Genomic DNA, 26,896 nt, shown 5'->3' on the forward strand with positions numbered 1-26,896 from the left:
GTCTGTTCTACCATTGTAACAAAACTGGAAACAGATGATGAGCCTGAACACACGTCAAAAGCCCTCGGCAGGCCCCTCCCACACAGAAGCAGATCAGCTCATTGTTAAGGGCATATTTTGAGAAGTATAATAATTTGGGGAGAGAGGAGATCCCCAGGCTACATTCAGTACTCTTGAAAAAATATTCTCCATCTGAACAGAGGTTTGTTCAGCTGAGATCTTAAATGATTTAACCAATTCTTAAATATTTCTAAGGCCTATGATAAACCCCAATTAATCCTGTCTGCATCCCACTTTGTTCCCTGTGAAGCCTCTCCCCAAGGTATGATGGGAACGTTAATAGTTTTCTCCCTCCAGGTCCTAAGGTGCCACTCTGGTGTACCCTCCGTGGGCCTTCTGTACAATCTCCCCCAGCCCGGCACGCAAAGGCACTTTTGGGTGTGCTGCAGCCTCTGCCCTAAAGCTCTGAGTGTAGGCCTGAGGTGAGGCAGCATTAGCTGCTCTTCCCTTTAAAAGACCAAAGTGTTCATATTTTTTGTTCCAATTCAACATTAACTGCACATTTCATTTGTATTATATGCACACTTTAATATATTAGGGACAGAAAACAAAGCATGGAGTTTGCTGTCACATACCAGCTCTGCCACCTTGTGCCAGGCTCTGGCTAGTTGTAAGGCGCAAGAAATACCTTAATTTTGCTGTCTTGGGTTCTCTGGGGAAGCAGGCAGGTTTTACATCACTTAATACAATCCTTATTTTTGATAGCATCAAGCTCCTTTCCACAGCGTGCTGAGCCCCGCCAGAAGCATTAATTGCCCTGAGGCGCTCCCTTTTCTAATGGCTCAGGTGTGACTGCTGAGGGGCTTCAGGCCATCTTCAAATCTTGTGGCTGCTCCTGGCTCAGTTTGTGAATAAGGAAAGCAGGGAGACTCTTGCTGTTGTTTAAATCACCTAAGGGTGCCATGCTTGTGAGCCTGTGGAAAGCTTCAGCTTGAATATTTATAAGCCCACAGGAAAGTCCATGTGAGAGAGTAATACAAAGCGGGTGAGGTATATCTGCCCTGTGGGTGTGAAGTGTGCCAACCACACGCTGCAACCTGGGCAGCCAGCCCCGACAAACACAAGAGCGCCTTAACCCAGGGCTCCGTGGGGCAGTGGAGGAAGTCACCACTGTCCACTCTGCCCTGACTGGTGGGCCTCTGCTCCCAGTGCCCATCACAGTTATCATTACCATAGCCAAGGCCATGGAATAGGGTTTGAATCCAGGCTCTGCCCTCTATGATTCCTCACCTATAAAATGGACTAATATCTAAGAGAAAACTGGGCCTTCAGGTAAGCAAAAATAAATTTTTTTTAAAAATCACATTTATCATTTCTTTGGGTATGTAGATAAAGCCTCTTCTACCAAAGGAATCCCAGCAAGATCAGTGACTCGGGTGTCCCTCTGTGGTGAATGCCACACGTAGTCCTCCCCTCACGAGGTCCACAGTGGGAAGCAAAGCTACCTGTCTGAGCCCAGCCTGGCCCTGGTTCTCCACTGCTCTTAGGCCGAAGCAGCTTCAGAGCAGCCTGGGCAGGAGTTCCTGGGCACTGACAAGCATCCGTTAGGCACAGACTTCATCCTAGCAGTCACAAGAAACTGTCAGTAGTTGATAATGTTTACCTACAAGAATTGTCATTTCATACGACTCAACCTACTATTTGATGATTACCCATTTCCATCCTAGACTTTATGCTCCATGAGGGCAGGGATTTTTGTGTATTTAGTTTACTGCTCTAATGCCTGTGCTTAGAATGATGCTGGGCACACAGTAGGCCCTTAATAAAAATTTATTGACAGTGCAATTTGCTTTGTATAAAATATTTCTAAACCACAGTGCCCATGGAGGAAATCAGTAAAATAACTGAGATACCAGTCAATAAGAATGAAATGTGTCAGCAAGAAAGAAAATGGAGACCCTTGGGTGATTGATGTATCCTGTTCTAGGCCGGTGAGCCCTGGGGTTTAAAAGCAATCTTGTGCCCTGAATTCCAAATGGGCTTGATACTAATAAAACAATTAAAATCAATTACTTCTTCAATGGGCATATGAGACAAAGGCAAGAGAATACAGTAACAGATACGAAGTTTGCTGGAGACTTGGAATGGTTTTTCTGGTACTCAATTTGGAGTACACTCACTGACTATCAGCTTGGTCATAGGTTACGTCCAGAGGCCAAATGGAAGGTAAAGGATGCTTTGGACTGGGTTTCACATGACAGCTGAGCCAGAAAATGATATGTCTGCTCTCCCTTTGCAGCTATTAAAAAAGCAGTTCCTGAAGTGAGGCCATCCTCTCTGGTAGTCTCTGGGGCCCTGCCATCACCTTGCTTCACTGCACTGTTGTTTTGGGGGTATGTTTGTGTGTTGTGAAGGGCAATGGAAAAAGGAAGGGACTAGGGCTGTGGGCATTTATTTTCTTCTGCCTGGCGTCTCTACCTGATTCACGACTGGGTCGCAGCAAGCCCAGCTGGGAGGAAGAAGAAATGGGGGGAGAATGACACTGGCCAGCCACCAAAGACAACGCAGCCACCATGGAAAGAAGCCATAAGTCACCTGGAGGGCTGGTCACCTCTGCGATGGCTCAACTTGACAGAATGGTGCCCTAGAAGGTAACAATTTTCATAACCTTAAAAGACATCTGACATCCTCATCCCCGTGTTCTAACAGCCTCATTGTACCAAGGGGGTTAGAAGACATTAGCATCTGCTGGCAATGGGGGGATCACATGATTCAACCTTATCTGTAGAAGAAAAAAACAAATGAAAAGCTGAAGGTCAGTCACTTGGACTGCCCAACAGGTGCCACCTCCAGCTGGAGACAGAGCCTTGACAACCTCACCGATGGTCATGGTATTGCATTGGGATAGCTGGTGCTGGTCCTCCCAATCAGCTGGGCACCAGCCATCCCAGCGCAGCACCTGCCACACCCCGCTGCCATTTTCATATTTTCCTCACAGAAGTTTTATCTACCTGTGCAAGAATCTTCAGAGTTTCTTTGGGGAATCTAAATATGTGGTTTGCATTTAACACAAATAATCGGACTGGGCTCTGTGAGGGCAGAGGCTACACAGAGGAACACAGTTTTATCACTGTGTTCCCAATGCAAACGTAGGAAACACACCAGGAAAAGCCAAGTCACAGTCCTGATTTCCTAGCAACATTTTGCACTGACTGTGATCAGACCAGTCACAAATTTATGTCTTAGGTAAATTTTTAAAATACTGCCCTGGAATCAAATAATGGGATATCAAATACTTTTAATCAAATCCCTTAGGTGGGAAGAAAAGCATTTCCATAGTCCTGCCAGTCCCCCAGTTTGGGGAAGGCTAGATGTTGCTGCATACAGTGAGTATTTCACTGGGTCGGAAGGTGACCACGTCAGTCTTTCACAGTGAGGGATGCTAGGAATGGAGGAGCCAACTCTGAACCACAGCTTTTCAGTTTGTGAAGAAGTGGGATAAGGCTCCATGGTTATTTCACAGCCTTTCTCTGGCCACCCCACCCCCTCCACATCAGTCATGATTACTACCTTCCTTCACCACCTGCTGGCCAATGGATGGGACTCAAGGTTTCTTGTCTTTGTGGGTCACCAACCATTTGTACAGAAAAAGGCCTTTTTTCCTGCCTGAAAAGTGAGCACTACACAGGCTGGCTCTTTGTTCCACAGAGTAACTGTCTGAAGAAGTGAGTCTTTAGACACCACACTCCCACTTCCCCGTCACACAGGCTTCCAGACTAAATATTAAAGACTAGACCTCAGCTTGCAAAGGCAATTCTAAGAACAGAAACAAAAGAAGGTCACCTGTTACCACCACCAGCAATCTGTGGAGAAGCCACCACTGAGAGGGCCAACACTCAGCACCTTTACTAAGTCGAAATCAAACAGCTTATTCCACAGCTGTGAAATATCTGAACGTCTCTGGAGAGAGTTCACGGCAGACAATTGACAGCAGATGTAAAGTACCTCTGATCAACGTGGGCCCCACTTAGGAAGTTCCCAAGCGTGTCCACGGAGTGTCTGCCATGTGCTTGCCTTCACAGACCATTTACGGATGGCCATGGCTGGGTTATAGGAGTGGGATGCTGTAGGGTTTCAGAGGCTGGTGATAGTCAACAATCTAGTCACACTACACACATCACCATTCCTCAAACGGGCCTGTTATTCACAGTGACCCCCTGGACGCTCAAGCATCTGGGCATACTCTCCCTCATTCCAATGCAAATGTTGCCTCCCCGGGAAATGTTTGTCACCACTTCCTGCCACAGGGTTATTCTCGTTGTGTTCCCACCTCCTACAGACATCCCTCTTGAGCTCTTTCTCACTTTTAAAAATTTATTCAATAGCTGTTTACTGAGGGCATTACTCTCAACCCTGATGATAAAACAGTATCCTAGCAGGACTCAGCCTCTTGAAACAGAAAAGCTTTGGTATCTCCCATACCCAGCACACTTTGTGACACTTTTTAGGAACTTGGTTATAGGTTAATTAGAATCGATATGAATTCTAATGAGACATTACAACTTTGCCTTAACATTCACTGATAAACCTGCTAGGTGTGTCACACAACTAGGTCAAGAGTTCATATTCTGTCTTTGAAATAGCCGGCCATTGGCCCCTTTAGGAACATAGCAGACCATCTAACTATTAAACATCAATTTATCTTATAACATTTTTCTGAAAAAATAAAAAACAAATCCCTCTAGTGTTTCGTGTTGGTCTGCCCTGTGACTCAGAGGGCTGTGGATCTAGCTAAGTCTGAGCCCCAGCCTTTGTTGACCCAGCACAGCTCACTACAGCATAATGCCCAAGGGCTGCCCTGCCACTAAGTTGCTTCCTGTATTCCATCTGACACAGCTTAGACAGCATTCCAGGCTTTTCAGGGGTCACAGCTTCACAAAGTACTGATGGTACTAGAATAAAGGAAAACTCTGACAGGACAGTTATTCTCATATGAATTTAAGATCATCAGCCAGTGCTCTGCCTCCAGATGGGAAGCCTCACTGGCTTTTCCTTCTTGGTGTTCTTTGCTGTTCCCCCTTTACCTTTCCAGTCTAAACACAGGGGTGCCCAGGACTGACTCCTTGGTCTTCCTCCCTATCTACATTCCCCTCCTGATCACAGTTGGCCCCATGGCTTTAAGTACTACCCCAAGCTGAGTTTTCATTTCCAGTTTTGAACTCCAGATGTGCATATCCAGCTTGGCCTCTACTGGGATGTCTAGCAAGGCACTTGAAAATTATGTCCAAACCAGGACTCTTGATTTCCATTCCCCAATCAAAACCTGTTCTTCACCTTGTCCACCTCATCTCAGCAAATGAGAGTTCAATTCTTAGACATGTGCAGGTCAGAAACCTTGCTATCATCTTTGACTCCTTTCTCAGAAATCCCACATTACTCTATCGGCAAAGCCTGTGGGCCTTCATTCTAGCTGTTCCCTTTGCCTGGAATGTTTTCTCCTGATACCCACATGGCTAACTCCTCTATCTCCTTTAAGGCTGTGGTTAAATCTCCTCTTCTCAATAAATCCTACCCTAACTATCTTCAACATTCCCTCTCACTATTCCAGCATACCCCGGCCTCTCTTACCTGGGCTACACCTTCTCCTGGCTCCTGTACCCTATTGCACACTACCTTTTAACATACTATATAGTTTACTTATTTTGTTTATTGTCTGCCCCCCGCCAGCTTGAACATAAACTCCATGAGGACAGGGAACTTTGTGCAGTTTGTTCTTTGTGTCCCAACTGCCTAGAACAAGGTCTGACGTGTAACAGGTGCTTAGTAAATATTCACTGATTTGAATGGATGAATGAAAAGATAAGTTGATGTGATTATATTACATTTTTAAATAAAGCTATTGTAGAAAGTTCTTGACAAGTTTTTGAAATAGTTGGAGGAAAAGCTTCAGTTTGCAATTCTGGCCAACAGAACGCCAGCTACACAGTTACTCCTGAAACACATGTACAGACAAACCACAAGACTGGTCTTTTGCATAACTGCCTGCACTGAAAACCTTCCTGGCTTACAGAAAATAGCTGGTTGTTAGGAAATCACATAGAAAAAAGTAGTTAGTTGGTTAAATGTAATACACTTTCAGGTATGTAGAGACCAGCCTGAGTCTAGGCTCAGATCTCCGAAATTGTTTCCAGCTTGGCCTGGCTGCGGCAAGGACAGCTGCCAAGACAGGCCGCAGCTGACCTGTGAGAGCCTGCCAGGCACTGGCCGGGAGAGGAGCAGCACGCGGGAGAAGGACGGGAAAAGACAGGTGAGAGAAGACAAAGGATACGTGGGGGAATGAGGTGAGCCACGGCCACTTGTGAAAGAGGCAGGGTGGTAAATATTAGAAGCAGTGTGAGCCTGGAGAACGGAAAACACCACTGGGAAGGTACCGGCACTATGGGCAGAGGATGCAGAACTGTTCTGCAGCCCAGGAAAACGCCCACTCCTCTTGGCAGCATCGCAGATCAACCTCTGAGGGTGGGGGTGTGTTTTTCTGTTTCCAGTAGATGTTTAGAAGTCAGGCCATCTGTCTCAATCAAGTGTACAACAACTGGTGACTGAGTAATAAGCAACATCTCTGTGTGTGGTTAATGCTCATAAGTGTGCTTCCCTCTGTTTTCTAAGTTTTTAATCTTTCCCCAAGTCATCTTCCATGCTGATTAGTCGGAAGTCATTCTGGCAGCCCCTAACAGCTATTTGTAGGCCACCAACTGTTGCTAGGTGGAGATATTTTCTCTTTTACAATATCCTAAGGCAAACTGTCAGACAGTCTGAAGGCTGTGCTTTGAGGAGGGCACATGTATCAGACCACATCCAGTTCCTTTGCCACTGAATTTGCCATTAAGATATTCTCTTCCCAAAGACCACAGTGTGAACCTGCAGACTTCCCATGTGCAGGGACTCTGGAGACACTCTGCAGTACTGATCCTTACTCACCAAGACAAGAGACACCCTACTTCAGAAGAAAGAGACATACATGATACAATTTAGAATGAATGTCTTGGATAAAAATAATAAAAAGTAAGTGGATAACCATCTATCTGGAAAAGTATCCAGTAAAAAACAGAAGTCTTACTGTGACATAGATGCACTTGTCCCGTTATAAAACAGCACTTGTCCCATTATAAAACAGCACTGGTTCCAAGACAGGCTGGAGGCCTGAACTGCGATTCCACTGGAAACGTGTTGATAGTGGTAAAGAGTGCACCTACTCTTCAGTTTCTATGGCTCTAGCCCTATCCCCATCTACACTCAGTGCCTCTTACGCAGTCCTCTACACATATGGCAGTGTTGACCAGCTTCACGTGCCATTTCTGATGCCCATTTCCTTTCCAAGCATCACTTCTTTGGAAGAACCTTCTGGAAAGGTCTTCTATAGTAAAAATGATAGATTCCAAAGATGAAATGGAGATGAAACTATAAACACTCTCCCCCAAATTTATAATATACATTCACAATGGATACTTTAGTTGGAAGTTTGTAAAGATGATTAGAACCCTTTAATAATCATGAAGATAACTTACACTAACAATGGGAGCATTTCATTCTTGTTGAGCACTCTATGCTAGGCACTGGTTAAGCACTTTAAATATAACTCATGCAGTCCTGATAGCAATCCTATGAGGTTGATGCTATTAATATCATTTGACAGATGAGGAAACTGAGGCACGGGAGGGCTAAGTAGGGTTACACAGTTAATCAACAGCAGGACAGGGACTCAGAGAATCTGGCTCCAGAGTCCACTTCCTGAGCCTTATGCTAGAGTGCTGTTTTACTGCAGACCAGAGACTAACTTCCAAGACAAAAACATTTGTCCAGCTGAAGAGGGGAGACTGATATGCATTCAAAAGCTTGCTTAGTTATATCTACGAGGATTAGAGAGCAGGTGATAAGGAACCGTTATCAAGTGAGAAACCACAGGAGTGCCGTGAGGGGTTATGGAGAGTGGAGACTGCACCAAAATAAAGGGTAGCCTATTGTCAAGCAGGTTGACTTGCTAATCCTATCGCAAAACAACAGCAAGATAAAGAAATTCCATCTCCACTCTCTTCCATTTGATCTGAATGTCACCAACCTTACTGAAGCATTAGATGCCACTTTGGAATGGCTGCCCTTGGTCCAACCAACTTCTAGAAAGAAGCCTAATGAACAGTCAGAACAATTTAAGGCTCACTATGATGTGAACCTTGTACAGAATGTGAAACACTTGTGTGAGGAGAAAACTGCAAACAGCACCAAACCCACTGGACCAGAAGGAAAAAAAAAAAAAGAGCAGTATAATCAACTGACGACTTAAGTTTTTGCTCAGATCTTGTATGCTTCAGAACCATTTGAAATTACAGATCCATCCAGAAAAATAATGCCATCCACAAAATCATCCATAAAAAAACACATCCAAGAAAGCCATCTGTAGCCAATTAGACAAAATTGGGCAACGAGCATCTCAGTCCCAAATCTCTCCTCCAATAGGTCAGGCCACTGTTCAGCCATCTCACCGCCCAAGCAGCCTTTCTCAATTCATGGAGCTGATGATCTTTGTCTTTCCTGACTGCCTCCTACCCCTGAATCCTTGCACCACTATCTGTGATCCAGTGGGTGTTAGTTAAACCCATGTCATTGAGGGATCTTCTTATTCCTATGTCTGCATGCAGGGGAAGCTGCTCGTAATCTCAGGCATCTGGCTCTCGTGAAATCTTGCTTAAAACAACTGGAAACACCAGAGGGTTGGGGGGAGGCAAGATCTCTTCCTTCCACCCAGGAAGAGTTCTGGTTCTGTACCCTACAAGCCCAAATGAAATTAGCAAAGGTATTCAATCCTGCTTGTCTTCCTCAGATGCCAGATGGGCTGCTATCTTCAGTACCAAAACTTCAGTTAGCCACTCAGAGTCTGAATAAATAAAAGTAATATAACAAAGTAGGAGTTATAACATGAATCAAGAATTTCTGCCCAATAATGATCACTTGGTTAATCTATAGCTTTGCCCATTAAGGTTCTCCAATGAAAACTTTTTCAAAGTCCAAACAGAATTTGGTTTCAGTGATGACCAGTTCTGAAGTGATTCTTCAGATGATGGCTCATCAGTTACTTATGCCATAACTGTCTAGGAGGGCCGGGTCTATGTCAGAATTGAGACTTAATGGCGTTCGTTAAATTCAAACACCTATAAATTTACAGCTGGGGCTAGAAGAGACTAATCAGCGGTTCCACAGATATGTGCCTGTCAGCGAACACACATTTACTGAGCATCTACTATGTACGTAGTGGGTTCCATTCTGAACACTAGAGGTATAACTGAAAAGACACGTCACACCCTTGTGGGGCTTCCTTATATTCTAAAACAGTGGTTCCTACACTTTCTGGACTTTACAGTCCAGAAAAATTGTTGGGAGGTCAACATTTTTTATTTTGCTAATAAGGACACTGAAGATAGCCTTTATTATCTCCTCTCATTTCATAAAAGAATATTTTAATACAAGAAGGGCGAAGGATGTAATTGGAAAATAAATGACATTTCTTTGAAGTGAATACATTGGCTTGATGAAATGTTACTACACTTACTAAACTTCCTTGATTTTCCTATGAAATGGGAGAAGCCTTAGCACAGACTGGACCAGCACTCGTTCAAAGGAAGCAACTTCTGGCTGAGGGCCCTTCTGCGGGGTAAGAGATAGGGGAGTGTAGAGGGTACCTGTGTTAAGATGCGGACCCCTTTCTAAGAAGCCTATTTATTTACTGTGCAAGTATAGGGTAAGGAGGCTCTGAGTCTCTTTGGAGTCTAGATCCAAACTTGTTTAAGTTAGAAGAGATGAGGTCTCACTGTGTTGTCCAGGGTAGCATGCAGTGGCTATTCACAGACGTGATCATATTGCACTACAGTCCCAAACTCAAGTGATCCTCCTGCCCGACCGAGTAGCTGGGACCACAAGCATGAGCCTACGCGGCTTACTCCATCTCATTTTAAAGTTTCAAGAGTTCGTGGACAAGCTAAACCAGGCTTAACATCGACATTTAGTAACTCATTTAGCTCCAGGGGACAGATCAGGAACTAGAAGTCAAAGGGTTTCCTGGCAATAAAAGGGTTTTTGTGAATGACTACAGCATCTTTGAGAGCAGATATCTACATGTTATTTTAGTACATGATCAATAATTTTAGAAGCTTTAACCAGTAAGATTTTCAGAGACAAGCAAGAGAAAAAGGGAAGGAACTGGTTATTTTCAAGTGTCAATTAAAAAAAAAGGAGCTTGCATTAATGCTTTTGCTGTTTCCCCAGAGAAATCTAGTAAGATATCCATTTTCTACTAAAAATACTCCCATGATATTATAGTTGGCAAGAAAAACACTCTCCAGGGTGGAGACAAGATGACAGATGAACATAAATAGAATTCTTTAGAAGACAATCAGAGCATAGTTGTCATAAAAAGATCTTACAACCAAGGTCCCCAAAGGAAGTTTCTGTTATAATTACTTGAAATTACTGGCCATCAGTTAAAAATTGTCTGCTGCCCTTAGGATATGTGGAGAAACAATCTAGAAGAAAGATGCAGTTTCTCCATTGTTGAAGCCTCCCTCTTTCTCAGCAATAATTCCTGTTTAAAAGCAAATTACTTCTGCTAGCAGTTTTTAAAGCCTTAACTCTAGAATGTTGAAATACATCTCAACAAACTAATCTAGCCAGATGATTCCTTCCCATCAGTTAGTGATGAAGACTTGCTTCACATTCGGGGTGGGAAGCTGTTTGTTAACTGGCTTACATGCAACTGAAAGAACTTTATGAAATACGTTCTCCATAAGTTATTCATCAGACAGGCAGGATCACAAAAGACAGAGCTCCTGCTTGACTATAACCAAAATACATTGATAATTCAAAGTAAGTTACCAAAATAAATAAACTGCAAAATGTAATGTGTAACAGGGTAAAAGGCACTTTTAAAAAACATAGTTACTAAGCTATGGAATTTCTAGGACAAGTAAATTTCTTGCCTGCTGAGGTCTTTGAGTGCAGATAATGTTAAATAATTCCTACTACAACAAACCAGGTGCTGTCTTTTCAACACTACGTCCCTGAACGTGGCCTCTGTCACTCTGAACACACAGCCACTCTGCATTTTGAGTTGAAATTACTTAAGAGTTGTGGACACGTATTTGTACTGATTCTTAAAGCATTTTAATATTGGCTTCACTTTCTCCGTATGTGTAGTTTTAGATTTAATATGTACTGGTGGCTGTCTTTAAAGGAAAAGGTTGCTGGCCATTTAATAAAGCTACTGGGAAGACCATCTACAATAAATGAGCTCATAAATGTGGCTGACCGCGCTATAGGACAGTTCTTCATAGCAGATGCAGATTATTTTTGAAGTGACTTTATAGCTTAAAAGAATACCACCTTTGCATTAAGTCCCTACAACAGAGTGCCAGAACTGCTCATGTAAATATTCAGAGCCATGCTTAAATGATTATTTGTTAATGTAATTTGAACATAGATCATCCAGGCTCTGTGATAATTTATGTCGACAATTAAGTAGTTGCCATGGCAAACCACTTTTGCATTTTATTTGCATATCAATTGCTATATCAGAATTTTAAGAGAGTTTGCAATTTTCTTCCAGACTTTCCAACTCATTCTTTAAAAACAGGTCCCCGTCTTGGCTGGGCGCAGTGGCTCTGCCTGTAATCCCAGCGCTTTGGGAGGCTGAGGCAGGTGGATCACCTGAGGTCAGGAGTTCGAGACCAGCCTGGCCAACATGGTGAAACCCCGTCTCTACTAAAAATACCAAAAATTAGCCAGGCATAGTGGCAGGTGCCTGTAATCCCAGCTACTCAGGAGGCTGAGACAGGAGAATCGCTTGAACCCGGGAGGCAGAGGTTGCAGTGAGCCAAAATTGAGCCATTGCACTCCAGCCTGGGCAATAAGAGCAAAACTCCGTCTCAAAAACAAACAAACACAGGTCCCCATCTGTAGATTTACTAAATTAATACCTGCTTGGTCCACTTGCTTTTCAGCAGTCATTTTTTTATTTAATGATATGGTTGAATTCTTCATTCCCTTTATATATTATTTATTTTATATTTCTTTTGCTTCTCTATGGTACAGTTTGTGAAATGATGACTCTCTAATACAGCCTGGGAGCAGAACTCAGGAAGTTGTAGACCTGCATCTACAGGTCTCTGCACATAGTAGGCATCCAATACAAGTGCCTAAGACTGAAATTCTGACCTACCTTCTCACAACATGTCTGCATTTTTTTTACTTTTTACCAAGGGACTACTAAAGGCTGATGAATTAGGAAATGTGTCGTATCAGTGGTATTTTAAAACTGATTCAGACACGGAACTGTTGGACCTGACTTCTGGTGGAGCATCATCTGTCTGGAGAGCCAGAAACCAAGAGCCCCCCTTTGGCAGCCAGAAGTCTTCAGGGCCTTGTGCTCACCAGGAAGAAAAGGAAGGGCTGTTCCCTCTACTCTCCCCATGCCTCTTTGAGGGTATTCTGAAGGTGGGCAACCAAGGTCACACCACCCCAGAGAAAGCCCGGTGACTTTTTCAGGAGTAAAATCCTGAGGCAGGGCTCCATGTGCGCCAGGCATCTCCATCCCTCTCCCTATGCTTCCCAAGCCCCTGTTCTGATTTCTCTCCTCTCAGTGGCTGACCTTGTCTTTTGGGCCTGGGAGTGAATGAGTAAGGCATGAGATCAGTCATGGGGTTGGGCTATGGTCATAACCTTGATGCTTAAGGTGATTTTTTACCCTGTGTAAAAAGCAGTAAGAATACCAAGTCCTGGAGAGTGATCAGCTGCATTTCATATACCCACCCATACTTGCACGCGTCAGATTCATGACAAAAGCAATTCTATAAGCGGCAAAGGCAAAACCCCCACGTGTCTGTCTCTGCTTTTCCTTTTGTTTTTTTTCATGTTGTCCTCTTTCACCCTCAATCATTGCTCACTTCCAAGAAGGCTGAGCCTGCATACACCAGGCCCTTCACCGCCACTGCCAGCGCCATTCCCACGACCACACCCTTCACCCCAGCCCTGCAGAGGCAGGGTTCAGCCCCAGGGCAATCTGGTCAGACTGGTGGGGCAGCTTGCTAAGGCTGTCCTGCTGGACTGAGACCCATGCAGACAGAGGGCTGGAGGGAGTAGAGTGTGAGAGCCAGCCCAGCATAAAGGGAAGACTGGAAGATAGCAGGCAGCTGGCTGGTGGCTCATGCTTATGGCGGTCCCTGTGGAATAGGCCCAGCCAGCACAAGTGAGCCAAATCCTGAGCTCAGTTTAATGGCTTCGGTCCCAAACCTGAGTCACTGGGGATTCCATGGACTTCTAAGAGAGCCCTACACGCATTTCCAAAAACAAACTGCTTGATGTTGTCATGGAAAACCTGGATCTTTGCATTCTACGGTTTCACCATGGATTACATCCAGGTCACAACCTAAGGAAAACAGCTGGCAAAAAGCCAACCCTGCTGGCTGATCACCCGGCTTTTGTAATGAATCCCAGAGGGATGCAAACCGATGTGTGTTGCTGCCTCTGCCAAGTCCTTGGACAAATTCTCACCTCATGAAGACCAATCAACCTGTGATTTACTCTGCCAGGAGAATCTCGGAAGCCACCTGCAATCAACATTCAACTGCTAGAAGCTGCCTCCAGAAAGCGAAGGAATGGAAAATGTGTGTGTCAGGGGAAGGCGAGTGGGAGGAAGGAGCTCTTTGTTTTCCTGTCAATTTGACTGCTCTCTTCTGCCTTTTAAAAAAATGATCTGAGGACACCCCTGGTTACACCAAAGCCACAGGACTGCTGTGCACCCTGAGCTCCAACACAGGCAGGCTCTTAAGGACAGGGAAGGCCCCTACACACTGTATTTGTGTTTGACTGGAACAGAATAAGGTCAATTCTAAAAGCTACAAGATATCCCTGTTCCGTAGAATGCAACAGATCTGGGAAACAAATAATATACTAAAACTTGCCAAGAAAGCAGAAATACTTTGATAATGATTCTATAGCTACCATTTATTATTTACTGTGTGTTAAGCACTATGCTTAAGCCTTTCTCATATATTATCTAACTTAATCCTCAAAACACTCCTGAGCTATAAACTATTGTTATACCCATTTTACGAGTGAGAAAACTATGGTTCAGAAAAGTGAGGCAAATTGGTCCGTGTTTCACAGGCACATTCAGGTGAGGCTTGAACCCTCATTACTGAGTGAGTGCTGAATGTCAAGGACATGTGCACAGTATTTAGAAAGTATCAGCAGGGTGTCCACCTAATGGTGCCCTGAAGGCAGATCCTGCTATCTGGATTCACATAACAGGCAATAATTATATTTCATTACTGCTTAAGTTAGCCCAGAGTTTGGGATTTCCATTGAAGTAGCAGATTCTTTCACACCCAGTTTCTAAACTCAGAATATCAAGATTTTGATTATTTATGCTGTGTTTTTTTATAGACAGTGAAGGCTACACAAGCCTGTGGCCTATTTATATCTTAAAATTAGGTGTAGCAAAAGAATATGCTTACGATCATTTTTCATCCAGTCACATTTTTGCCAAAATGTAAGTTGTAAGAACAAACACAGCCTGAGTGTATTTCTAAAGAATCCTTTTGTTGCTCTGGCAACAGCCTCCTTTCTCACCATTTGTTTCAGTGTTGAAGAGATCCAGTGTTGAGGCGGAGGGGGCATAGGGAGAGAAAAGGCCGATGCTCACAGCTGCAGCAAGTCCTTGCTGAGGCTGGGGCTGACCAGAGGCTGTCACAGATTGGCCAACGGGAGAAAGCAAGCCAGCCTTTTCAGATGCCAGTGTGGCAATGTCCTCAGCCACAGATTCAAGAAGCACAGCTGCCCTTTACATTGGCTTGAAGTGCATGATGAGACCTCCAATAGGGGAGAAAGTGCCTACTGAATCATGAGAAGGATAGCTCAGTCCCTCTTTTTCATGATTTCTTCTCTGGGTGATGCTAGGCTGGAAGGAGAAAAGAAACCAGTTCTTTCCTGTATTTCAGCACTTAGTCTTAGATCAGTGGCTCCTAGACAGCAGTCAAACTATGCAGGAATCTCTGCCTCCTGCCAATTTAAAATTCTGAGTAATTTCAGAATTTTTGAGATGCTGCATAAGTAACAGGGGTAGGGAGGAAGTTAAAGCTTCCAGACTGGAAAGAGGCAGAAGATCAGCACCAGCCCTCAGGAGTGCTTCCACTTCTTTCTCCTCAACCTTCCTCCCAGAGACCTTGTGCAGAGAGAAAAGTCAGAAAAAACTCACTGGAGGCCAGGATCAGTGGCTCACACCTCTAATCCCAGCACTTTGGGAGGTGGAGGTGGGTGGATCACTTGAGGTCAGGAGTTTGAGACCATCCTGGTCAACATGATGAAATCCTGTCAATACTAAAAATACAAAAATTAGCCGGGCATGGTGGCGGGCGCCTGTCATCCCAGGTACTTGGGAGGCTGAGGCAGGAGAATTGTTTGAAACTGGGAGGTGGAGGTTGCAGTGAGCCAAGATCATGCCATTGCATTCCAACCTGGGCAACAGAATGAGAATCTGTCTTAAAAAAAGAAAAAAAAAAAAAACCAACTCACTGGAGTGTTCAAATAATACCTGAGAGCCATACTAATCTTTGTGCAATAATGAACACCTTGCCATTAATGTGATGCACACCAGAGTACCAAAATATGTTGGACTAATCCACATTCAGACACGGAATTCACTCAGTTAACACCTTATTATAAACTGCGTGTAAACAGTCTTGAAGGATACCTATGCTTTGCTTCTGAATGACTGCCAAAGATAGGTTTAGTGTTATGGCCCAAGATGTCCCACCCCTTCCAGTAAATGGCCACTGGTTTGCTCAAAGGTAGTTAGATCACCATCAAGTTCCTCAGGATAAGAAGCACTCTTACATGACAAACCAGGAGTCTCATCTACATACCAGCAAATCAATAAAGCCCATAATAAAGGCATGAAATCATCAAGGATGTGCAAGTATAACAGAGCGAGGGAAAACTAAACAGAAATCCTTCTCTCTGGTCAACCAGGGCTCTTCAACAGGATTAATAATTTGTGTGTGCTGGCTTCCCTTGAGCTACATGTTTGACTCTTCAAAAGCCTTCAGTAATACTTCTCTGCAAAAGTTTTAAGATACATACATGCACACACAAACACACACACACACACACACCCCTGAGGCACCGTGTGTCCAAGGAGAATAAAGCAGGGACATTTCTCTGACAAGAAAATGATGACTCAATCTTGAAACCCACCTTTAATATTTCTGGGTGGTGAGATGCCAAGCTGAAGGGGAGAGTCGTCTTCAGAAGTGAGTCAAAAGGGGACAAGGAGCTTCACAGAATCAAACTCTAAGCCTAAAAAATCTAAAGGAAGGTTGTATTTTCCAATCTCCCTATTTTTCAGAAGGAGAACGCTGAGACCCAGGGTGGTACATTTATCTCAAGTGAAACTGCTAATGAGGAGCAATGCTGAAATACAGAATCCTGGTCTCCCAAATTCCATGAGTGCCTGGGTCACTTGTGGTATGGCTGATCCTGGCAGATGGAAAGATGAGGGACCTGAGACTTGTCCCTTTGGGCTAGAAAGTTTAAAGGGCCTGGTGTCTGGATGGTGTATTCCCCCATGAAAGCAAATCAGAACTAAGGAGCAGGCCCTCTGTCATTTCTCTTGGTCCATTACTCCCCATCCCCCACCTCCAACCTACACAGGGACCTCCTAAGATTTGAGGAACAGTAAACTTTATCTTATCGGCTGTTTGGGAAAAAACTGTCATTTGATCTGTTTATTTGGAAGCCAGCCCTGCTGAGCTCAAGAGTTTGCTATGAGGCCAGCTAGAGTGAATTCGTTTGGGGCTGCTGCTTTACAGCCCTGGACATATGGCTCAGTGCATAGCTTTATTTTGAAAAATCCTGTGCACACAGCTCTAGAATTTGCTGAGGGATGAATCACCTGTGCCCCTCATTTAGGGTTGTAGGTGGGTAACTTTGTCCTGTTAGAGTCTAGATGAATGTCTTGGTTAAAAAGTAAGCACTTGTTTTCTGAATATCAAAGCAAGAGTCTACTCCTCTACTTCTTTGGGGATGTATTCAAACTCAGCCGTGTGTTTGTGTGTGGGAATTTCTGTCACCCAGAACAAGAACCTTGAATCAAACCTAGACAGATTGTTACCCCATTGGTTCAGGACCCACCTTTCAAACCCATGCGGGGAAGCCTACGAAAGTACTGGTAGCAGTGGATGCTTTCCTGCAGCTCACAACCTTCTCCCTGGGACCACTGTAAAGAGCTCATGCTTTTCTTTCCACCCATTTCTAATAAGCTCGTTAGTGAGAAATTCCCAGAAAATGGAAGAGTTAGCTTGCATTTTCTGATCTGAATGCACAGAACATTCTGTCAGGCTCTAGGAGACAGACAATTTAAACCAGAACATCACTAAACAGAGCAGCTGATACTAATTCCTTCCCAGCCGGTGTCTTCCCCACCCAAGCTGAAATCATCTGGGGGCTGGAGCTGAGAGTGGATGGGGGAAGCAGGCTTGCTGCTGCTTAATGAGCGCCCCCGCTTACATTCCTCTTAGCATAAAGTGCTTGCTGCAGGTGGGACTCACGCTCTCCATAATTCCTCAGGGAGTTGCACTGAAGTGGAGAGCATGCTTTTAATTTAATGGGAAAAACAAAAAGCAGGAGTAGTTACTCAAACTAAAACCAACAACTTAGACCCCGAGGAAATAAGCAATGAGGAGGACCATGTAAGACCAGAGAACAAGCCTGTCTTCCTGTGGGGTAAGACAGGGGAAAGAGACCCATGCGAGCAGCACACAAACGTCGCCTAGAACGGAAGGGGCAAAGGAAACCTGAATAGACAGAAAGTGGTCTTCTCCAAAACTGGCAGGAAGCGAATGCCCAGTGCCAGAGTGCGCTGCACCGGCAGCTCTCCATCCCTCCATCCCTCCATCCCACCGTGTCCGGGGTCCTGCCTTCTTACCTGCAATTCCTTGCAACAGCCCACAGACGTTGAAGATGCTTTTCTTCATGATGCTCTGTACACACATGGTGAAGACGGACACCAAGGCCACCATGCAGAGAATAAAGATTCCCACAGCCAGGAAAATAGCTGTAGCCTGCCAGAAGCCGCTGGCGATCTCGCCGAAGCTCTCGGCGTAGGGCCCGCACAGCGTGTCCCGCTGGAAGTGCTGCACCCCTGGGTTCCGGATGCAGCGGGCGTAGATGCCCAGGGTCGGGTGGTAGGGCTCCGGGGAGCCCCCGCCCGGGCCCGCCGGCTCCACGCCGCCGCGGCTCCTCGCTTTCCCGATCAGCCAGTCTGCGCTCATGAAGGCAATGAGCTCGGCAAAAGCCACCACAATACTCAGCAAGGTCCAGAGCATCGAGCGACAGGTGACAATGACATGACACATATTGATGTTCCAGGCGAAGAAAGAGTCAGGAGTCCACGGAGTTAATCGAAACAAGAAAGTCGGTGGGGAAGGAGGCTCGGACGGCCCGGGAAGGAAGTCGCAGCTGCAGTCATTCACTCCCGCCGCCGGCCGCGTTCATGCTGGGGACAGCGCTCCCGGACCCAGAGCACTGCCTGCGGCCTCACCTAGGGGAGAGGGAGGGCGGTTAGCAGCGCCGCCAGGCCCCGCCCCGCCTTCCCGCCGCGCAGCAACACCGTCCAAGCCCGGCCCGTGCCCGCAGAACCCTGCCAGCAAGCCCCAGGCCTGGCCAGCATATGCCAGGCGGTTGTTGCACTGGCTGCATTTGTTTCAAGTTCTTCCTGACCTCACTGCACTCAGAACTCAATGTGGCAGTTAACCTTATCTTTAGGGAGCACTATGGAAGGAGGCGGCCAGTGCCAGGTCGTGCTCCCAACCCAGGGGGCACTGTCCTTTTAGGACAGGGCTCCCGCTCCCTCATCTTTTACTGGAAAAAGTCAAACAGCACAGGGATCCAGAGAGAAGGAGGCAAGACTGGCAATCAACTCTATTAGTGGATTTTTTGTTTTGTTTTGTTTTGAAGTTTGCAAGACTTTTTGCATGCTGTTTTGGTACTAGGTGAGCTAAGTTTTGAGAAACTTGCACCAAGCGCTTTTGCTTAACAGTAGAGAGTAGCAACACCCCGCTTTTATTTCCTGGAAATTAAATTACTAGCAGAGACATAAGTGTGTTTGCTTCATAGGTAAATAAGAAACAATCCCATGAAAAAGAATAAACAAAACATTGCTCCCATACCTATATTTTATCCATTTTTCACAGGGTGATTTTTAGACAAAATAATTTACACTAATTAAAACTCAAAGAGGGAAAAAAAAACCTTGAGTTCATGACTTACTTGGGGAAATTATTTTTAAAAGACATTAATGACCGTTAACTAAGCATCATTACAAATGAGTGGACTTGTTGACAATGGAAACTTGTCTATGAAGAATGCATCCCTTGAATTGTCCCAATTCATCCCATGTGCCTCTGCCTAAGCTTCGATTCACCCCAGGTCGGGAACTCAACATGCCCATTGTTTCTCATTTCACAGAGGCCTCATTCTGTCTCCAAGGAGGAATGACTTCATTACCAGAAGACGTTGCTCCAGTGGCTCAAGCCTTCTTCAGAGGAGTCTGGACCCTGAAATGGGGGCCAGCAGGGCTGGTTTGCAGCCCCATTTTCTGCCCCATTCCAAGGCCAGGAACAATCACACAGCTCTCATCTGGGCACATGGCCCTGCTCTGAATGATTAGATCTCATTAACCGACGTCAAATCAACTCCATGAGAACTGCAAAGAGCCCCCTGGCATGTTGGGAGTGGGGTGAGGCAGGGAGTTATTGAAGAGGAAGAGAAGTGGAGAAATAAGGAAGCCCAGTGTCAAAGCTTAAAATGCCCGTTTCTACACCCTGCACCAGCTGTCTGCCTGCTGGCTGACTTCCTAGTGAGCATGTGACTCTACCCATCCCTTGAAACATGATGTATTTTAAAATCCTCATATCATGGTAGTTGCTATACAAGATGCTATTTTGGGGACACAGCTAGTGCACTACTAGGAACATATGCACTTAATTGTCAGGGTGTGTGTGCGTGTGTCACAGCGCTGTGCCGAGCACTGGGTAAGGGAAGGGAGTCCATCAGGTATGGGTTCCAAAGCCAGCTCCAGCACTGACCATATGGATGTCTAACTTCTCAGAGCTCCCTCGTCTGAGCCGGTAAGGGTAGCCTACCTCACCAGATTGTTGCAAGGAATGAACAAGAACCTACTGAAGCACCCAGCACAGTGCCTGGCAGAGTAAGTGCTCAACAAATATCAACTCCCAGCCCTCCGAAGCTTTTCCTGTAACATAGATGACACCATTCAGAGAACTATTGATCCAACTGAGGTGCCCAGTAGATTACAGAAACCTGGCCACTGCATACACAAAACATTAAGCACAGGCTACTTAGAGATGGACGAAGTCATTCATGTCTAAACTTACCTTGCGGCCTTCAAGGGCAGAGTCCTGGTCTTCCTGTTTCCCCACAACCTAACTCAGCTGTCAATCCAACTGGTGGAGATAAATTAGCATTCAGCCAGAAGGTATATCCTACTCCGACTCACCAGAAGGTATATCCTACTCCGACTCACTCATTCTCAGCTCCCTCCTCCAGATAGTACCAAATAGAAAGCCTTTTGAGAAAAAAGTTACTAAGGGCTTTAGAGGAGATTGTTTGTAATGAAAATGATCATTCCAAAAGAGAACAAGAAAATGAGCCACAAGGACTCCTGAGAGGCTGCACGTGCCCACCAGGCTCACAAATACTTTGGGCCCACAGGTGGCAAGCCCAGCCTGTTGAGAGCCATAAAGCCTTCCCATTTGATTAGAAAACCATTTTACTGTTATGCACAGACAATCTCTTTCCCATCCCTTTTCTCTGTTAAATGTAATTTTTCTTTTTTTTTTTTATATGGGGTCTCACTGTGTCACCCAGGCTGGAGTGCAGTGGCATGATCTCGGCTCACTGCAACCTCTCTGCCTCCCCTCTCCTGCCTCAGAATCCAGAGCAGCTGGGATTACAAGCACACATGACCATGCCTGGCTAAATTTTTGTATTTTTAGTAGAGATGGGGTTTCACCATGTTGGCCAGGCTGGTCTCAAACTCCTGACCTCAGGTGATCCACCCACCTCGGCCTCCCAAAGTGCTAGGATTACAGGTGTGTGGAACCGCTCCTGCCTGAATGTAATTTTTCAATGAGAACATTCATATTTGTCCTCTTGCAGAACTGCAGGGCTCCTACAACCTCTCGGGTGACTTGTGTCTTAATGACTACTCCAGTGTCCACTGCCCTGGCCAGCAAGCTCTACTCAGAGTGAGGAATGCAATTAGTTTGCAGCTTCTGAAGAAAAAGGCTATAAAAGTTCAGGACAGGAGAAGATGGGATGTCTGGGCTTAGCGAAATGCCTGAGAACAATCTGAAGGCAGGATTACTTAAGGACCCACATGCTTAAGTTAAAATAATATAGTTCCCTCTCCTTTGTGCTAAAACATTTCCTCATTCACTGCACCAAATTCTCACACCCACACACGACTGGCTGGGATGAGGGCTTCATTCTTCTGTTTTCAACAGGGGGATAAGATGCTCTGTTTTCCCTAGTAAGTTTGCTAACTGCAACTATCAGAGGAACAGTCGTGATAAGCAAGGCTGACTGACTAAAATCGAGGCTTCCTGGGGGCTGTGATATGGTTGAGCTGTGTCCCCACCCAAATCTCATCTTGAATTGTAGCTCCCATAATTCCCACGTGTTATGGGAAGGGCCCAGTGGAAGATAATTGAATCATGGGGGTGGATCCCCCATACTGTTCTCATGGTAGTGAGTAAGTCTCACAAGATCTGGTGGTTTTATAAGGGGAACCTCTTTCACTTAGTTCTCATTCTCTCTTGTCTGCCACCATGTAAGACATGCCTTTCGCCTTCAGCCATGTTTGTGAGGCCTCCCCAGTCATGCAGAACTGTGAGTTCATTAAACCTCTTTTTCTTTATAAATTACCCAGTCTCGGGTATGTCTTTATCAGCAGTGTAAAAAGGACTAACAGAGGCTGCAAGCAAAGTTCTCAGGGTGGCAGGACAAGGGACCATCTGGAAATGCAGCAGGGGGCTTCTGCAGTGGTTTGTGCTCTGTCCCAGTATGGCTAGGTGCACTGAAAGACAGGTACCTGCTGAGACATCTGTATCAAAGGGGAAAGAGATCCTCATGACAGAACCTTGTTAACCACAGGGATACGAGGCACAGCCCTCCTTGGCCTGGCATCCATTGCTATTAACCGTAATGCCTGCTTCCACAAAGCCCACTTCATAAACCAGGCCCTCACTGCCATTCTACCTAAAAGACTTCTCCTCCACGGGCCACTAAATACGTTTCCCCTCGACAACACCTGACCTTACTATCACATCCCAGGTGATTGTGGATAATCTAGACAGCCCTCGATTTTCAGAAAATGATGACTGGCACAACAGTGTGCAAAGTAAAGCCTCTTCACTTAAAAAAAAAAAAAAAAGACAAATGAGAATCCTGCAGAAACCTACATTAATACCAGAGAATAGGGAGCAAAGAGGAGTTTCTAAATGGCTGGACTGTGGGAGTCAGTCCTATGTACAGATTCTTCCCAGAGCCTTAATTTGAAAAGGTAGAGTGAAGGTCCTCAGCAGAGCTGAGCCGGGGTTTGTCACTTAGATCCTGGATCTGTCTTTGGCAGCTTCCTGCTGTCAGCAGGGAAGAAAGTATATGTGAAGCCAGAACCACCCAGTGCCCGCCGGCTGGATCACCCGGACAGAAACTCAGGAGCAAAGTTCACATCTACCTGGAAAGAATGAGGGAAACCTGAAGGATGTCAATCAAGGCTGCATCAAAAAGCTCTCACTCCCCACCCTGATGGGAACAGCACACCCAAAGAATGAGGTCAGGACAAACAATGTTTTGAAGAACACTACCTTGCTTACTCATGCTGGTTGTTTTTCAACTTTTTTTATGAATGTGTTCAAACATAGATATAAGTTGGCAAGAACAGACAATGAACACCCACATACCCAACACCCAGATTCAACATTTGTTAACATTTTCCCATATTTGTTCCATCAGTCTACAGCATACACATTCACACATTTTCTGAACTATCTGAAAATGAGTTGCAGATGTTTTGACACTTCACCCCTAAATACTTTAGCATACACCTCCTAAAAATAAGAACATTTTCCTATATAACCACAACAAGATTAGCACACCCAAGAGAATGGACAATAATCCCCTTATATCCAAAGCCTAGTTCCTACTCAAATTTCCCTACCCCTGCCCCGTTTTTAATAGCTGTTTTCTTAAAACCATGACTCAATCACGGCTCATGCATTGCATTTGATTAGGTTCTTTTAGTCAAGAATAGTCTTCCCACCCCAACCTATTCCACCCCATCCCCATTATTTTCCCCCTGACATTGACTATTTGAAGATACTGGGCTAGTTGTCCTACAAAATACTCGACAATCTGGATTTGTCGATTTCCTCATGATTTCATTTCAACTTGTTCTCTGTCCTCTATTTCAGAGAAACTGGAAGTTACATCTAAAGGCTAGACTGGTAGATGCTTGGCCGATCTCTGTTTTCATTCTTGCAGTCTCCCTCAGACACATGAATCCTGCAAGGGTCAGCAATATGGCCTCCATCCCTGTTTCTTCTGCAAGGATGAGAGGATTAAGAGAATTAGAATGTATGTGCTTTTGCCTTCCAAGAGTTGGAAAGACCCTCCAGAGTGCTGCTTCTTAAAGTGTGGGTTCCTGGACAATCTCCCAGAGGAGAATGACAGCCACCTGTTTTAAAAAGTACGTTCCTGGTCCCCAGCCAACCACTGAATCAAACTTTTCGGGTGGTGCCAGAATCTGCATTTCTAACAAGCTCCCAGGAGAGCCTTTCACAGAAAGGCCACTGTGAGGCAGCGTGGAAAAGGTCGGTTCCTTGGTATTGGGGAGGGGAGGCTGAAGGCAGAGGCAGGAGGAGTGTGGCCTGGCTCAGTCAGGACAGACCCAGTGGCCAGACCACCTGTCCCCTGCACAGCTCATGATGCCTCCCAGGTCACAGGGCCCAGTGACTGTAGGGAAACCAGCTGTTCTCCCAGCTCATCTGTTGTCTGATAATCCTCGTGCAGCATGAAATGATCTACCCAAACATTCAGGTCCTTCTCTTCAGAAGACAAAAGGAGCTTTCAGAACTGGAAGGATAGTGTTGGCACAAAAAGTACAGGACCTTGCATGACTTAAAAAAAAAATGTACCAAAGGAGGTTTTGAAACTCTCACTCTGGCTACCCCATAAAACACATTCACTACGGAAATACAGACATCTTGATTATATTTAAGATGCACTAACAATTCTATTATTCTTTAGGGTACAGTCTAAACATGCTCAACACCTCCCGCTTTTGCCAATTTCCTTGGCTCAACTTCCGATCGACTCCTCTTCTCCATCCCATCTCTGACTTCTGGGAAAACTCTGAAGCTACGATTCCCAATTAGGGGCAATTCTGTCCCCACACCAACTCCGCAGGGGACATTTGGCAACATCTGAAGGCATTTGGGGTGTCACAGCTGTGGAGGTAGGGGTGTGTGCTACTGGTATCTGGTGGACAGGGGTGCTGCTAAACAAAAATTACCTGGCCCCAAATGTCAGTATCATCAATGTCGAGAAACCCTGCTCTGGGGGCTTCTCACAGAGGGCAATTTTGAATGTATAGGAGCAACTGAAGATGATTTTTAAGATCTATTTTTAAAAGGTCTATTCCAATGCGTATGTCTATAATCTGGGCATTCACAATATTTACTAAATTAAAATATATTTTTAGTTGTTTTTCTCCATTTTTAAAAAAGGCCATGCTAGTTTGGATGTCCAAGATGACAGAGTGATAGGGACTGGGGCCCCCGAAGCCAGGGCAGACTGACTCAGAACCTCGTGCCCTTGAGCCCATCTTTCCTGGGGTCCTGGGTGGTCTCCGCATCACACGCTAAAGTTAACTTTTGTTTTCAGAAATCTCTATTTTGCGAATGGCAAAATGGGGCTCCCCATTCATTACTGTTACCTTTCTTCACCTACACCTCAGGGGCCTGGACACGGGTTCAGAAAACTGCATGGTTGGCCACACAGGCTTCTGCTTCTCTCAAACTCCTCTTCGCCAGAGTTGGGCTGGTCACTTAGGAGGTACTCAGGTGGCCTTGGGCACCTCAAATCTCAGGGAATCTCAACGACCCTACAAGGTAGACCTATAAGATTTTCAGGCATTCTGATTCTTACCTGACCCCTCTTAAACATGCTTCTTTTCCCCTTGAAACTATTGACATTCTCAGCTGCCTGGCAGCCCCTCCCTCCAAACACACCTGAACAAGTCTCTTTTTTTCTGGGCATGGGACCCCCACTGAGCTCTTTTGACCCCATGCTCACTGTCAAGTTTGTTGTTTAATGCACCCATCCTGGCCAGTCATAGGTTTCTTTCTTGATGCCAACTCCAACTCCTCCTGTATCCAATTAATCTACCTCTGGGCACTCATTTCTAGAGGCCATTTTCACTCTCCCATCCTGAGGTATCTGTATTAGTCTGCTGTCATGCTGCTAATAAAGACATACCCGAAACTGGGTAATTTATAAAGGAAAGAGGTTTAATGGACTCACAGTTCCACATGGCTGGGGAGACCTCACAATCATGGCAGAAGGCGAATGAGGAGCAAAGGTGCATCTTACATGGCAGCAGGCAAGAAAGCATGTGCAGAGGAACTGCCCTTTATAAAACCATCAGATCTCGTGAGACTATTGACTATCATGAGAACAGCATGGGAAAAACTCGCCCCCATGATTCAATTACCTCCCATTGGGTCCCTCCCATGACACGTGGGGATTATGGGAGCTACAATTCAAATACGATTTGGGTGGGGACACAGCCAAACCATATCAGCATCTATAGCCAGAGATGGAAGGTCCACTTGTCTGGTCCTATTTTCTAAATGATTCCTTCTCTTCTAAAGCCCACTTGCGTATTTTATGTTTGTTTTCCCTCTATTTCTACATAGGTCCTAATCTAAAAGCTCTTTAGGGGGCAAGTCTTTCTTTGTGTGTCTGTCTGACAGGCAGGAGGGGCTGAACAAACCAACCTCTAAGGTAGACACTAAAATCTGATGTAGCCCTGATGCCATAAGCTGGGGCCATATGCCTATGCCTGTACAGACCATAGGGTCGAAAGCATTTTCAGTTTGTTTACATGAAATTAAAACTTGAATTTCAGGAGTTGCCTTTTAATGCCACTGCTTTATAGGAATTTTAAGTGAAAGGTGTTTTTCAAGTTTATAATGAATTCTGTGATATTGGGCAAAACATAAGTCTTAAAGTGAACATCTTGTGTCTTCTCAGGATAATAAGAGAGTTTTAATTAAGAAAAGTAACAGGCTGGGTACAGTGGCTCACACCTATAATCCCAACACTTTGGGAGGCCGAGGTGGGCGGATCACCTGAAGCCAGGTATCAAGGTACCCAGCGTTTTCCAACTTTCCCTAATGAGAATGCCACATTCAAAACTGTAGAAAGGTTTATACTTTCTCCATTTATTAACTAGAGGAATTCTCCAAATATTTAGGATTCATATTATGCTTTGAAAAGAGATGGGCTTCAGTGCAGCTTCCAAAGGGATGCACACTCCTCAGGGGAACATGAGCTCCATGTGCAGCTGCCAGTAGCCATAGGTACTTTCGAATACAGAATGATCCTTCAACTCTGGGCAGCAGCCTGGCCTGCAGGACTGAGCCAGCGTAATGACTCAGGAATGTGCTAGCTGGGAGGAGGTGGCCCAATGAGTGTTCCTCACTGCAGCCTA

General features: G+C 45.2%; 1 protein-coding gene across 12 annotated transcripts in view; it reads right to left on the reverse strand.

Moving 5' to 3' along the window:
- LHFPL2 (LHFPL tetraspan subfamily member 2) overlaps positions 1-26,896 on the reverse strand; it is a 157,761-nt gene that overhangs the window by 6,538 nt on the left and 124,327 nt on the right. For all 12 annotated transcript variants that reach the window (XM_054488627.2, XM_054488629.2, XM_063664937.1 and 9 more), the window contains one exon: positions 18,026-18,640. In XM_054488627.2, coding sequence (XP_054344602.1) covers positions 18,026-18,455 — 430 coding nt within the window. In that variant the 5' untranslated portion in view covers positions 18,456-18,640. The remainder of the gene's footprint in view (positions 1-18,025; positions 18,641-26,896) is intronic.

The sequence above is a fragment of the Pongo pygmaeus genome, chromosome 4, assembly GCF_028885625.2.
Source record: "Pongo pygmaeus isolate AG05252 chromosome 4, NHGRI_mPonPyg2-v2.0_pri, whole genome shotgun sequence".
Lineage (NCBI taxonomy): Eukaryota > Metazoa > Chordata > Mammalia > Primates > Hominidae > Pongo > Pongo pygmaeus.